We start from the raw sequence: 13,624 nt of genomic DNA on the forward strand, positions 1-13,624 counted from the left end.
AAATACATAAAAAGATTGGTAAAACTAAAATTATCACCACTGTAACAGCGTAATTACTTGGTATTCTTAGGGGTATTTAAAAACCACATGACTCCAATTTGTTTACATATGATAAAATTATATGATGTTGCCAAATTGGGTCCACCCTACAAACCTTTAATGGCACTGTGGTATGCCTGCTAGAGCAGACTTACTTTTAAAAAGCACAGTTCATGTCCTCAAATCAAAACTGACACACACTAAGACTTGATGACTAACATGTCTTTCCTTATTAACACTAAGACAGACATTGTCCTTGAATTTCTAATACCAGTAGAGAGAATTAGCCATAGTTTGGTTGTTTTTATGCCTCCGGTTCAGTCATTTAGTCTTTAATAATAGGTTAAGGTTTAAAATGTTCTCTACAGGGAGTATTTTTGTGTACAATATCAAAACACATCTAATACATTCAAATATTTCACATACCATTTCATGAGTCATTTCTACCATAATATACAGGTTGGCATACAAAAACAAAGGTGGATTAAAGTGGGTAAAGCTCTTGTTTTGATGCTGTTTTAGAGACACTTGTCAGTGCTGCAACAAGGACAATCAGACAGGGAGTTGCCTCTGCAGCGTGTGAGCCAATAGTGACTGAAAATTATACATTCTGTTTAACATCTGGACTTATGTCACAGTGGGAGATGGGATTAACCTTCAGTGGTGGAAAACAATGAAGTAAAAGTAATAAAGTACACATTATTTTTTGATAATTTACATGGATGTGAAGACACAAACTACAAGTTAATTTTTGATAAAAATCTGTCCACAACGAAAGTATGATGCCTCTCCAAAACCATAAAAGTTTTACCCAGAGTCAAACATATTGTAGATGTTTGACAGTTCTTATCATTTATCAACCATCTCTCTAGGGCAGCCGGTAATCCTGTTCCCAAGCTAAAACAAATAGCCTATTCCTTGTATGATTATGTAACCTTTAATCCATCTGCAGAAGGGCCACAGCAGTAGGTGGACACACTAGGTCAATGACAGTGACGATAATAATAATAAAGATAATCAGAAGATATTGTGGCATAGAGCAAGACTGGCTTCAAAGATGTTGAATATTTAGTTTAAAAAGTCCCTCAAACATTTTTTCCATGTAAACAAATGTGTGACAGATTTTATTACTCTTTTTTATTAATTTAACACAATGGTTGATCAAATATCCTGTATTAAACCAATCAAATTTAGAGCTTTACTTTGTCCATGTTAATAAATGTTTGAAATAATGATGAGTCAACTAATTGACTGATGTCATAGTCACATATATTCAATAAAACTTTAGTCACAAGTACATGGAAGATTCCTGCAGCAAAACTAAGCAAGACTGAACAGGGAATGGAAAAAAGGGATAGTTTCAATTATAAACCACATTCGTATTTAAACTAGAGTGACTCAGAGCGCAGAGGTAGAGGAGCCAAGGGAAGAAGCAATATGGGACATATGCAGTTAGACAGGCAACTAAATCCATTGGGTTTGAGGCTAAACTATTAGCCACTGTCTGTAATACTAGTACTTTGAATGGGTGGGACAACGAAACCTAGCTCCACTCCACCCTGAATAAGTGGCATCTAGTACAATGAGTCGCATACACATCCCAGGTGAAAAGTGAGGAGGGTCGGTTTTATCAAAAGAAAATGCAACTATATTCCACCATTACATTGGTGCCTTAAGCATTTAGTTCTCGAAGCTCAAACAATCACAGTACAGAAACTAAGAAATCTCATATTACAAGGAACTAATACAATAGAAGTGAATGACAAGTCTCAACGGCATTTTTTCTTCATGACAATATTTTTTTTATATGACACAACTATTTTTCTCTGTTAATGTATAATAAATGTGTTCAGTAGCAAACAACCTGCATGTATGGCATCTTATAATAGTAAACTATATTGTGTCTTGTGTGGAAACAGTCTTATGTGACAAAAATGAATTAAAATGCTCTTGAAAGGGTAAAGCTGTTGCCATCACTAGGATCTTCAAAGTCAGAGCCAAGATCAGCATTTAGTTTGATTAGCCACAATTGGCTTGTAATAATTTGCCCACTTAAGTTTGAACTCTCTCATATAAGACTAAAACATTTTGTCAACTGACTTACGAAGAGGCCAACTAAAAGGACAACAGTGAAATCCACAGAGGGCAGTTAGTCTGATAGACACAGGACGGACCGTGACTGAGGACGCATCAGTGAGTCAGGGCCTGTGCAGATGGGCGAAGAATGGGCCACTTGTTACAGCGCAACAGCTCTTTCACGCAAACGCACACACGTCAAGAGTATATGAGCTGGTGTGGAGATGCACAAGCCAAAACATTCAACCACTATCACTGGTCTCCAATGGCACTGACGTCAGTATTGAAGCAACTCTTTTGACTGGTATGTAACATCATAATGCTGATGCCAGTTTTAAGGTTCATTCAAATATTTCTGTTCTATCTGATCTTTTGCTGATAAACATTGTGAACCTAAATCTTCTCTCATAACAATCGTCAGTTCACATTTTCTTTCTATGAACAACTTAACAATTAGGTTTCACATATACACGTCTTATAGTTAGAGAACGGGAGCAGCGGAAACAAAGTCAAATAAAGGGAACCAAACAAATTTACTATTACATGATGAGTCTAAAATGTACACTATTTGTATTATGCTGCGTAGTTTGGGTAGTAATAGTCTATTTCCTTAAAAGCTCAATGAAAAAATAGGTAAACAACTTTCAATTATGGAAGACGACTTCTGTACATTTTACCTTAAGGTGGTGGGGTAAGACCATGCAGCCCCAAAAATTTTATATTGGTCGACTTCACATAAAAGTAACAGAAAGCAAAACCAGTCATATGTGTAGAACTGAGCTATGAATGACATTTACAAGAAAACCAGTCATAGTGCCTTTAAGGACTCCTCAAGCCTCTCCTCTGATATTACAAATATGGTGACAGTCTTGTCCCCAGTGTCCACAGCTCCAGGCTCACTGCGGCTCTAGAGTACATAAAGCAGTCAGATAAGCTGCCGTCAGCAGTTACTGCGGCACTAGAGTGAAGCATCATCACAGACAGTTACATAATCTCCTTAAATGTGGAGGACCTCCAGAACGGGATGCAGCTCTCTGTCCCCATCAGCAGCATCACCACAGCTGCTGAGGAGGCTCTTCGATGTTGGATGAAAATAACATCTTCAAAGTCAGACAGGCAGGTGAAAGACGATACCAACATAAACCAGGAAGAATAGAACTAAAATTAGAGCTTGCCGATTAAGACAGTTAACGTTACTCAATATATTGAATTTCCCATGCTTTTAGCGCCCAGCACATATCAGAGCACTGCACAAACTTACCTCAGGGAATTAATCCAATTCTGTACAAAGGCTTTTAAGTGAAACTGTCAGGAAATCAATGAATTAACTAGAATAAAAGCGAGATATAATGAAACACAATAAGGTCAATGGAAATAAAACTGACGAATGGTTTATATGTCTGAGATGCCAGTTCAGGAGACAATATTGATACATACTGGATAATACATGTATACATGTAATAGCATGTATTTCCTCTCAAAGGTAAAATATTATTACTATCAAATCCTTGGAATAACATGTGGCTGCAAAGCTGCATGAATGCAAAACACTGATCACTATTGCGATTTTATCAAGATTCATGTACACTTTGGATTTTTCTATAAAGCCATCTGCTTCTTCTGAATGTTCACACTTTATTGTGATTGTACAGCTCTAAATGAGTGGAGGTGGATTGAACCAGAGGCTGACCAATAAGCTAACTGTGTGGGGAAAACTGCATTAAATACAAAACAGCGAATCACTATATGACCAAAATATCAGATCGTCACAGGGGCATGATCACTAAGATCTGACAGAAAAGACACATGGTTATCCTGTTCACACAGCATGCAACAGAGAAGTGGGTCACATGTTTATAGCCAGTGCATAGCTCCACAACTCTTTGTGTAGTGAAGAATTGAAAATACAGTAAAAATATATATTATCTTACTATAGGTAACATAACTTTACTTTTGTTCTAGTAGGTAATCTACACTATACAGTGCTGAACTGGGTTGTCCAAAGATATAGTAGAATATTTCCTCAATCACTGAGTCATTACAAATTTTGCTAACAATGGTAACAATACTTATATTATACTTATTGATATTTTACTAATCGTCAACAGTAAAATGTAGTGTAATCTACGCAACTTAAATGCATTTATTCATAGTGAGAAATTATAAACCTTTATTGTGTATTCTCATTTTTCAAAAATGCTAAACATTGACAAAAGTACTTTCTGAAATCCACCAGCACACTTACAGTTAACTGACATAACAGTTTGTGGTCAATTCTAAATCCTGCTTGCTTGCTAATAAATATGCAGAGACCGTTTTTAGTTTTGGGTGTGCCCTTAGCTTTAGCCCTGTTGCAGCTGGACATTGGTAAGCAATTATCACTATGCAACACTGTTTTAATTAATTACCAAAGCAAAACACTCCCAGTTCATGTTTCATTTATTTTCCATTAGTGTAACCTATAATTTGCTCTCAATCCTTTTTCCAATGAATGTTAATAAAGGTTCAGAGTCTCACAGCTGATGAGCTAGAATGTTATTGAACTCTCTTTAGCCTTATAATGAACACACCTTTGATCACATGAGCTCCTGTACAAACATGGCAGAAGATGGACAGAGCTGACCACACTGTATGTACACATGCTGAGACTTCCTGTATCCTCTCCCTGTGCTTTGTAGTGAAGCTTCAGGCTAATCTGACTTTTCCAGGTCACATGTTACTATCCCTCGTGTTACTGCTGACCGGAAATAAGATATAACAAGCATTGCCAATTAATAGTACAGTTTGCTAACAGAGTTATAGGAGACATATTATGCAAAAATCTGTAAGCAATGTTGATGGTCTTCCCTCATCATTAGTTTTAACACGAGCCGAGTAGGACTTGTATTGTTTTGTATTTGTATTGTTCGATCGTGCTTTTGCATGTTTTGTTTTATAAGACTGCACTTTATATTGCCTTTGTACAGCCATTTGGGCAGCTGTGGTTGTTTTTAAATCTGCTTTATAGATAAATTTGACTTGACTAGTTTTCTCAGACTTCTAATACAGACAAGTCATATAAATTTAAGTAATCCTATATTGTATTACATACGGGGCTTGAGCGCTCTGAAAATTTCAGTTTTCACCTACCCCCTACCTCTGCCTGCTGTTCTGTATGTATCTATGTACATAAAAAAACAGACTCTGAGTCATACTGTCGACTTGTTAAATAAGCACTAATGCATGTGTATTTGCAGCACAATTTTTTTTACATGTTTATTGACTGTTAAGATGTGATGGAATATTTGATGTGTTCATTTGATGGTGAACTAAAGACAAATTTCTAGTATATTTCTACTGTTTCTACTATAATTTAAGTTAAGTTCAAAAATGTTGTGCTGCCTTTTTCAAAAATTAAAATGCTTTTTTTTAACAGGAAGTCAATGGGCCCGTTTATATTACTAAGCTGTTTTATGTAACAATTTTGTAGTTCACAACTACCCAAAATGTAAAATAATGGTCTACGTATGTTGTACTTTACAAACACAAAAATCATAAGGTCTTCTTTAAGGTCTTCTTTAAGGTCTTCTTTAAGCATGCATAGAAATAAAACACAGTCACTACTTGACTGCTGCAAGTCTTGAACACAAGAACAAGGTTCTGGATCAAATAAGATGGCATAAAATGACTGTTGTGTATTTCAAGTCTAAGTGTGAATAGAGTTCCATAGTCCAATGAGGTTATTATTACAAGCTGGCTATACATGTGGTGAAAATGCTATTCAGAAAAAGTGTGAGTGTTTATGTAAAGTAAAGAGTAAATACTCTTTTACAGAGAGATCTCATAACATTTCAGTGTAAATATTATGAGATTAATTACCATACCATATATACAATTGAGAAATGACATAATAAAATTGGTATAGTGGCTTGGTGTACACCTTGAACAAAACTCACCTCTAACGATGTAGGCGGCGGTCTGTATTTATCTGAAATGACAGAAGGGAGAGGAGGCATTAGCTCTCACACACAGAACTGTAGTTATTCTTGCTCTAACCAGTTATTAGACATAGACAATCACTTAGGGTACACACCCTCTGAATAATTTATGAGAAATGTTCTGTTAAGCTATGAATGGCATCTTGAAACTGCCTGACAAATCCCAAGCACATTTTCCATGACGTTGTGTTTGTACATTAAATATTAAATCATTATGTGTTAGGAGTGCAGTGTAATTGTCAAAATCAAAGGGAGGCGACATGACGCAGAATTGCCACTAGGCGGTTCTCGAGTAACACAAGTGAATAAATGATCATGTTTTGTTCATAGATGTCTTTCCCCCTGGACCAGAAGAGGTGTCAGACTCTTCCTCTGGGGGCTATGTGCTAAAATAAGACCCCAACACATTCAGAAAGAGAAACACAACCCAACAACGACCTTGGGTGGTTCCCATGGAGACTTCTAGTGAATGGTTGGACAGTGTGTTATTGACAAACACTGTATCCAGTCTTACAGGTTATTCTAACAGTAAGTAAGTAACTTAAACATCACACTGTTATACCTATAATGGCATTTATGACAATTCAAAAGAAAATTATAGATTTTGATGGTGAAGGATTAGCATCACAACTTCTCAGCAAAATGTGTACATTTCTCCATTAATGCAGAACTTAGTTTGAAATGTGCATTTTATTTGCCCCTAACCAATCACTGAAATAATACCATAGGGCACTGGAAATTGCAATCAACCCTTCTACTCATCTGTCCATATGGTCTCCATTCAAAAAAATACACATACTCTGCACATTTCTTTTATGATTATCAAAAAGGAACAGCAAACTTGTTGGTTTGTGAATGTACACAAAACTATAGAGTCAATTGGGTCATTTCACAACACAATGAAGTTAATGAATTAAGTTAAATCCAGGAGTAGAGTACACAGGTGTAACATGGGTAAACTTCAGCCCAATGACTAAAGTGACGTCAAAGCTCCTAAATAGATTGCTCACATCTTATTAGGGCTGGCTGGTAGTCGACTAAAGACATGCTCTGTGGATTATTTAGTTGACAAAAAGGGGGGCATGGAGTGTCGCTGGCAAAAGAATCAAAATGATTAAAATTGTGCGCAAAACAACTAAGTATACAGAGAAATACTGGTAGCAGCATCTTCAATGAAAAGGCAAATTAAACTGTCCAGTCACTCCCAAAACCCCAGCTAATTCACTCCACATATTTTCCTTCTGGTTGTCCACATAAATACTATTACAATAATTGGTTAATTAATAAAAAAAATGTGTTTTTGACAAATTAGTAGCAACGAGAATGCTACCAGTAAAACTAATTAATATCTGCCGTCAGGTCACCATATAGTCTAGACTAGAGCTCTTGGCCTTATCCAAGAAAAAGATCTCCTTCAGAGTCCACAAATTATAGCCAAGGACAGATGGAGGAAAAATTAACTAGTCACTCAGTCGTGCTCATGAGAACACTGGGCCCTGTGTTTGCCCCGTCCGAGGGGAGGTGGTCAGGTCCCGAGAGTCTACAGGACAAGTAAATCAGGACAGGCAGATTTGGAGCAGCCTGCTGTGTCACTTTGGCTAGAACACACTGTGGGAGAAATCAACATCAGATTAAAATGTGGAACTTTGTGAAAGAGATAAGTGCTATTCTAATGCAGCATGGTTGACTCTATGGAAAACTTACCATGTATTAAAGTCCTTATTTAAACTGATCAGTGAAATATGTGCCTTAACAGCAACATTGAGTAAAATGGTGGGAGGTTACAGTAGGTCGAATATTAAATGGTACAGATTGATCATACCTTAAAAATGGTACTCATAAAATCATTAAATCCTACTAGGTGTTTGCATGTTAAGCAGTGATTCTTGATCTTGGTGGCACTCGGGGTCAAAAAAAAAGTGCAGTTTAAGTTGGATTTTTTTTCTGGTTTGGAAAAAAGGTAAAAAATAAAAAACAAGTCCCTTTTAAGTCTTGATTTAGTTCCCTTACAAAGAAGTTGTTTATGTTTTTGTCAATATGGGTCATTACACGAAAAGGTCCATGTCAGTCTTCTTTTAGTATTTAATTACTGTAGTAAGATATACCGAGCCTAATGAGCCTATCACACTAAGACAAATACTGTGCTGTCTTTAAATGACACCAGCACTGAGTGATGTGTTTTAATAGAAGGGTTGTGTTCAAACTCCAAATTTCAAACATCGGCCACATTTCGGAAGACTGAAATGTAAACTGGTAAACTAATAATGCAAGAAGATGACACATTTGATTGTAGGTCTACTAAAAACAACAAACTACAGAGTTATCAGATGGTGTTTTTTTACAAACAGCAGCAACGATTACCATGCTTAACAACCTTGCAGCTATAACTTTTGCTTACTGAAGCTAAGTACAGTGTGTTTTCAGAGCAGCCTCAGTAACTTCAGTTAGGATGCCTTTGTATGTTTGGGAGTGGGCCAAATAGAGGATGCACCATCTTGTCACTGACTCATGGGCAGCAGATACGTACTGTGTGTTGCATAAGCAGTGATTTGGTGCAGCTGGGGGAATAAACTCTAAAGTCTGAGCTGCTGGACGCTTAATAGATCTCATGTCTCTCTCATCACTTGTCCTAATACAAATTAGGAACAGGGCCAGGCTCTCTAAAAAATACCTCAGCCACACCACTGAGGGGAAGAACAAAAAGGATAACACTCAGTTATCAGCTCAGTACATCAGCTATTATTTACAGCAGTGTTTCTTAAACAGTGGTACATGCACTACTGGTGGTACACAAGCTCCTTTAGGAGGTACTTGGACAGCTCTTCAGTATGTGGGTTTACCTAATTTGGTGTTAATTTTATCCACTTTTTGTCTTGTTTAGAACTATAGTCTCAGTGATGTAGGCCACATTTAGACCCGGTTTAGCCCTAAATTAGACCTGGAATAGTCCTGTTACATTTGGTGGAACTTTTGAAAGCCACTGATTTACAATAATTTATTTTTGACATGTTTATAGGGGATTCACAAAACCAGCACGGTTAAACGAGGAAAAAAGATCTTTAACTATTTCTGAAAAATACTTATTTGAACTTCCTGGTGAGGTTGACTAAGTGACTTGCCCAAAGCAGAACCACACCTCCTACAGTGATTCCTAACTTTATCACTAAGACTCTACAGGAATGCTACCAACAGGGAAACACTTTTCTTTGAAACCTATTTGAATAGAAAACACTCTTGTACACTTAAGGCTTTGGCTCTGTTAGCAAATGTATTTGAAGAATTTACCACTAAACCTATTAAAGAGGAACGAGAAGGTACTGTGGTAATATAGTGACCTACCCTGCCCATCTTAGACAACATTTTATTGGGTAGTTATCCTGGTAATTAACTTAGATTAACTTTTTAAGTACTATGTACTAGATATAAAGTGTTTATCAATGTGTTTAATGTGGTAATCAAAGCATTTTTCAAAAAAAGGCCTAAATTATGGTTGATTTACTTAAATTTGGGCATCATATTCATGGCACTAATGTAAACGACCTTTAGTCATTTAACACTAGCTGTATGACTAGATGGTGATAAGAGATTTAAATTTATACTCATTCTTTTCAAATCAACACCATTTACCCTTTTCTGACTCATATTAGACTTTGTCTTTCCAGTTATTGCGTTGAACCTGCAGTTAAGATTTATGATCTTGATTTGGTCTGTACCCAGGATGCTTTGTACTTTAAATCAATCACATGGTTCAGTGTTTACTGAGGCTAACGGACCACTGGAGCTCATTTTTTTAAAAACATTGATATTACAGCCCCATTGGTCAGCAGGAGACAAGCTGCTACAAAGAGCTGTTTATGCTGTAAAACTCACACTACAGCCTGTGAGGTAAAGCTTTGTTTATGAATTATTAACAGCCCAATGCGGCGTTTGTTCTATTTGATTTACAGACTGTTTATGGGTTATTAACAAGCGCATCGATCGTCTGTAAACACATTTACCACATGGCCAGAAGCATAGAACCACAACAACATGGCCTCTTTGTGAAGATGCTCTGCGTATGGCCCTGGGAGAACTGTGCACAAAAATAATTAACTAACTGTCTGTCCGCCTGTCAGTTAAACCGTCGATTTTAAAATGCGTAGCTACCAGAATCAGACAAGTGTGTGCATTCAATAACCCATTTACCTGAAACGTTTTTATACACTAGTTTGACAGTCCCGTCTCTCCCCAGCGCCACATCCCCGGGTCCCTCAATCCTCCGCGGGAAGTCTTCAGGTGTCGCGCCGCTGGACTTGAAGCTTTTCCGCCGGTGTTTCTGCTGCGCTAACGTCCGGCAGCATTGATAGCACACGGCCCACGCTTGCTCCTCGTTTATGGGCTGGCTGTACAGGCTCAAGATCTCCTCCAGAGAGACCTCCTCGGCTCCGTCTCCGCAGCCCATGCAGCCCAAGTCCTCGGTGTTAAAATCCACCGCGAAATCCCTGGGAATTGTGGGTGAAGGCAGCATCCCGTCGTCTGTCCCCGGACGTTTTGCCATTTCTCACTTCATCGTATGTTAATTTAAGCTCTGAATGTAACGTGTCACATCACAGGAGCGTCACCATAGCAGCTCGGTTTGACTGTGACTGTCTGAACCTGCTGCACTGACGGTTAGAGCCTCCATAGGGCGGCTCAGAGAGGAGGAGCAGCGCAGGGTCCTAGCGCCGGCGGGTTCTGCGTCACACTCCTCCATACATCTCAAAGAACAATTACAATTAAAGCAAAACTATTTCATTTTCTTTAATTCAGCAAGCCAAATAGCCTAATTGTTTTGCTCCCAAACTCCTGCCTAATGTTTTGAAGTTTCCAAATAAATATAGTTAGTTAATGGGGCCTATCCACATGATTTTTAAGTAGTTTGTGTTATTGCAGATGTTAATTAGTTTGTTAGTGTTTCTTCTATTTTGAGACCAAAGTGGTAATTGAGATCAGACATCCCCAAAGACATCCCCAAGACACAATCAAATTTAGCATAACAGTAAAACAACTTTTAAAGCGGATGGCTCTGAACAGCTTTTATTACTCTGATGGTTTCTATAAGTAATTATTGACAGCAGGGGCAGCACTAATAGGGAGGTGGAAGAGGGGGTGCTTGAGGGTGGAGGTGGAGGTAGGGGGGCTTGAAGGGGCAATAGTTTCCCCTAGAACACCCAGTGAACTCCCATAGATCCCCCAAAGATTTTACATCCACTTTCATAGAACATCCGATCTTGATGAAAAATATTCAAATGGCAACGACAGAGTGTTTGAAATGAGACAACAATTTTTAAAAAAAATTAAAAATCCAAATTAGGCATTATAAATCACTACAGGGAAACTAAAACAGCGACTCAAACATGGTGGTGGCTCTAAATTAACATGTTAAGTGAGCACCCACATTAAAGACCTTAGCACCCCCTCAGCTCCTCCAACCAAAGATGTCTGGCGCCGCCCCTGGTTGACAGCAGCAGTCTCTTGAGAACTTGAAACAAATAGTATATTTTTAAAAATCAACACTGCCATCTGGTGGTCACTGCATATTGTGTGCCTTAACCTTCTGCCTGTATTATTACATGCAGATTCATGTAAGCCTCACAAATTATACAGAACAACTCCACATGTGTAATAATAAAATTCTGTATAGTGAAACTAAAAATCAAGGAACAGCTAGTAATAAAAGTGTTTAAACCAGGGGCAGTACAAATGAAGATGATGCGTAGGCACATGCGGGTGAGTTTGTCTCTTCTTCCAGCAAAGACTGGAAAAGACTTCAGGCTTTACATCTCCATATTTCAGTATCTTAAACAGCACTTCGGGTTCTTCTGAATGTAAATTATTTACAGCATATTCTGGCATTAAACAGCCTCATCATTGGTCACATCACACTCATAAAAGATTCTTTTTGACAAAACTAAGCTTATTTCCAGGAAGGCCTCACACATAAACATTGGATGTGCAGTTTGTGATTATCATGTGCATATGAATCGCTCTGTCTTTAGCTCTCGATTTAGAACACAGTGACTCGCTCCCTGACCACCAGAAGCATCCATGGGTAAAAGCACAGTGGAGCGCTCTGCCTCACACATGCATTTGCAATGGCACAACGAAGATGCAGCATCCGAGGTCTTTGGATGGAGACATATGCAGGTATTTTGTATATCGCTGAGATTAGCAGCCGTGAATCTGTTACCATATATGTCCCTTGTTTACCCAAACTGCAAACAGCTTTGGCCATTATCCTCTAAGGAGTTCTGGCTTTACTTCATCTTCCATCGCACGTGTTTCCAGACTCAGTGTCTTCAGTCGTGTTGATATTTACTAGATGGCTATCTTTACATGAAATACTGGTCTCCTTCGAAGCCCTTCTTTTGGAGTCGCGAGTGGATTGCTGTGAAAAGACATATTTTTAAACTTCTGCTCATGTAAATGTCACACCATTGAAAACACCTTAAGAGTCAATGAAGATTAATCACCCACCTCACTGTATGTTGTTATAAAGTCAGGAAGTGATTTTGAATAAAACTACCTTATATTAGTTTGTTCATTTTGGGCTTCTAAGCTAAAAGCAGTTGAGATATGTTTAAACATTATGTAGCCTACATGAATATTGCGTTTTGCCATATTATTTCTTCAAGGTAAGTACCGTTTCATTAATTTTCTGTGGTTAAGCTGTTATCAGTGTAACAAGTAGGCTAGTGCATTTTCATAGCCTACCCATTGTGTTCTGACAGAGGAAGAGTTTAAATGAGGGGCATACCTCACTAAGGGAGCGTCGGGCTCTCCTCTGGTGCCCGGACCCTGTGGGGCCCAGAGTCTGCTTCCCACACTGGGTCCCCGTGTTTACCATCCTCTTCTCCTTCAGGTTCGTCTCCAGGGCCTTGCCTTAGACAGTTACAGCACAATGAACAGGTCGTTGGTGGAGTTATGAGTACAGCTTTCAGAATGCCAACACTAAAACGTTCCCCATAAAAACAGCATTTTTATTTGCATATTAGTGATGCCACACAACTGTAACGAAACAAAGCCCATTATCTTACTGTTAGCTACAGGCAGAGGGGTCTCTACGTCGGTATTGGTCAGCCACGTCGATTCCGTTTCTCTGGTCCAGCTTTCATGGTACCGAGGCTCGATGATGGCGTCTGCCCGACTCCCCCCACAACCCATCGAGAAAACCATCCAGGGCAGGTGTTGCAGCAGCAGTGTTGACGAGGGATGGCCAGCGGCACGCTTCGTGTCACAGCACCATCCTCCTAGCCTCTTCTACTCCATATTCATCCCTGTTTCCGTGTCCATTACGGCGCACTGACTGACAAGCGGCGACTGCGTGCGTCATCGCCGAGGGCGTGGCCACGCTCCGTCACTCACGGCAGCATCAGCAACATTCTGCCACTGTGCAGATACCCAGAGCAGTCTCTGTACTAAGTTTTTAGAAAACTATGTTGACTAAATACAATAAGGAAATTGTTAATCGATGACCAACTTTTAGAGGATAAAATCTATCGAGCCTAAATGTG

The 13,624-nt window shown here is 38.7% G+C and overlaps 3 protein-coding genes across 5 annotated transcripts in view; 1 reads left to right on the forward strand and 2 right to left on the reverse strand.

Annotated features, from left to right (window-relative positions):
• spire1a (spire-type actin nucleation factor 1a) overlaps window positions 1-10,723 on the reverse strand; it is a 43,793-nt gene extending 33,070 nt beyond the window's left edge. For 2 of the 3 annotated variants that reach the window (XM_055225419.1, XM_033974830.2), the window contains exons 1-2: window positions 10,278-10,723; window positions 6,051-6,082 (exon numbers count right to left, since the gene is read on the reverse strand). In XM_055225419.1, the coding sequence (XP_055081394.1) occupies window positions 6,051-6,082; window positions 10,278-10,629 (384 nt within the window). In that variant the 5' untranslated portion in view covers window positions 10,630-10,723. The remainder of the gene's footprint in view (window positions 1-6,050; window positions 6,083-10,277) is intronic. The other variant, XR_008648892.1, reaches the window with a different exon arrangement.
• The window catches only part of adnp2b (ADNP homeobox 2b), a 177,797-nt gene that overhangs the window by 132,012 nt on the left and 32,161 nt on the right, over window positions 1-13,624 (forward strand). The window lies entirely within an intron of this gene.
• Window positions 12,243-13,400, reverse strand: si:ch211-215i13.3 (brain and acute leukemia cytoplasmic protein). Its single transcript, XM_033974835.2, has 3 exons — window positions 13,148-13,400; window positions 12,868-12,992; window positions 12,243-12,498 (listed from the first exon to the last, which is right to left on the reverse strand). The coding sequence occupies exons 1-3, from the start codon at window positions 13,284-13,286 to the stop codon at window positions 12,373-12,375; spliced, it is 390 nt and encodes a 129-aa protein (XP_033830726.1). The 5' UTR covers window positions 13,287-13,400; the 3' UTR covers window positions 12,243-12,372.

This window comes from Periophthalmus magnuspinnatus, chromosome 11 (assembly GCF_009829125.3).
Source record: "Periophthalmus magnuspinnatus isolate fPerMag1 chromosome 11, fPerMag1.2.pri, whole genome shotgun sequence".
In the NCBI taxonomy this organism is placed as follows: domain Eukaryota; kingdom Metazoa; phylum Chordata; class Actinopteri; order Gobiiformes; family Gobiidae; genus Periophthalmus; species Periophthalmus magnuspinnatus.

What these genes read in the sequence shown, in the direction of transcription:
- si:ch211-215i13.3 (XM_033974835.2), bottom strand. Translation starts at nt 13,286, where the DNA reads ATGGTTTTCTCGATGGGTTGTGGGGGGAGTCGGGCAGACGCCATCATC. An exon ending in CCCTCTGCCTGTAGCTAACA is followed by an intron (nt 12,993 to 13,147) that starts GTAAGATAATGG and finishes TAACTGTCTAAG; the next exon opens with GCAAGGCCCTGGAGACGAAC. An exon ending in CCCGACGCTCCCTTAGTGAG is followed by an intron (nt 12,499 to 12,867) that starts GTATGCCCCTCA and finishes GTCTTTTCACAG; the next exon opens with CAATCCACTCGCGACTCCAA.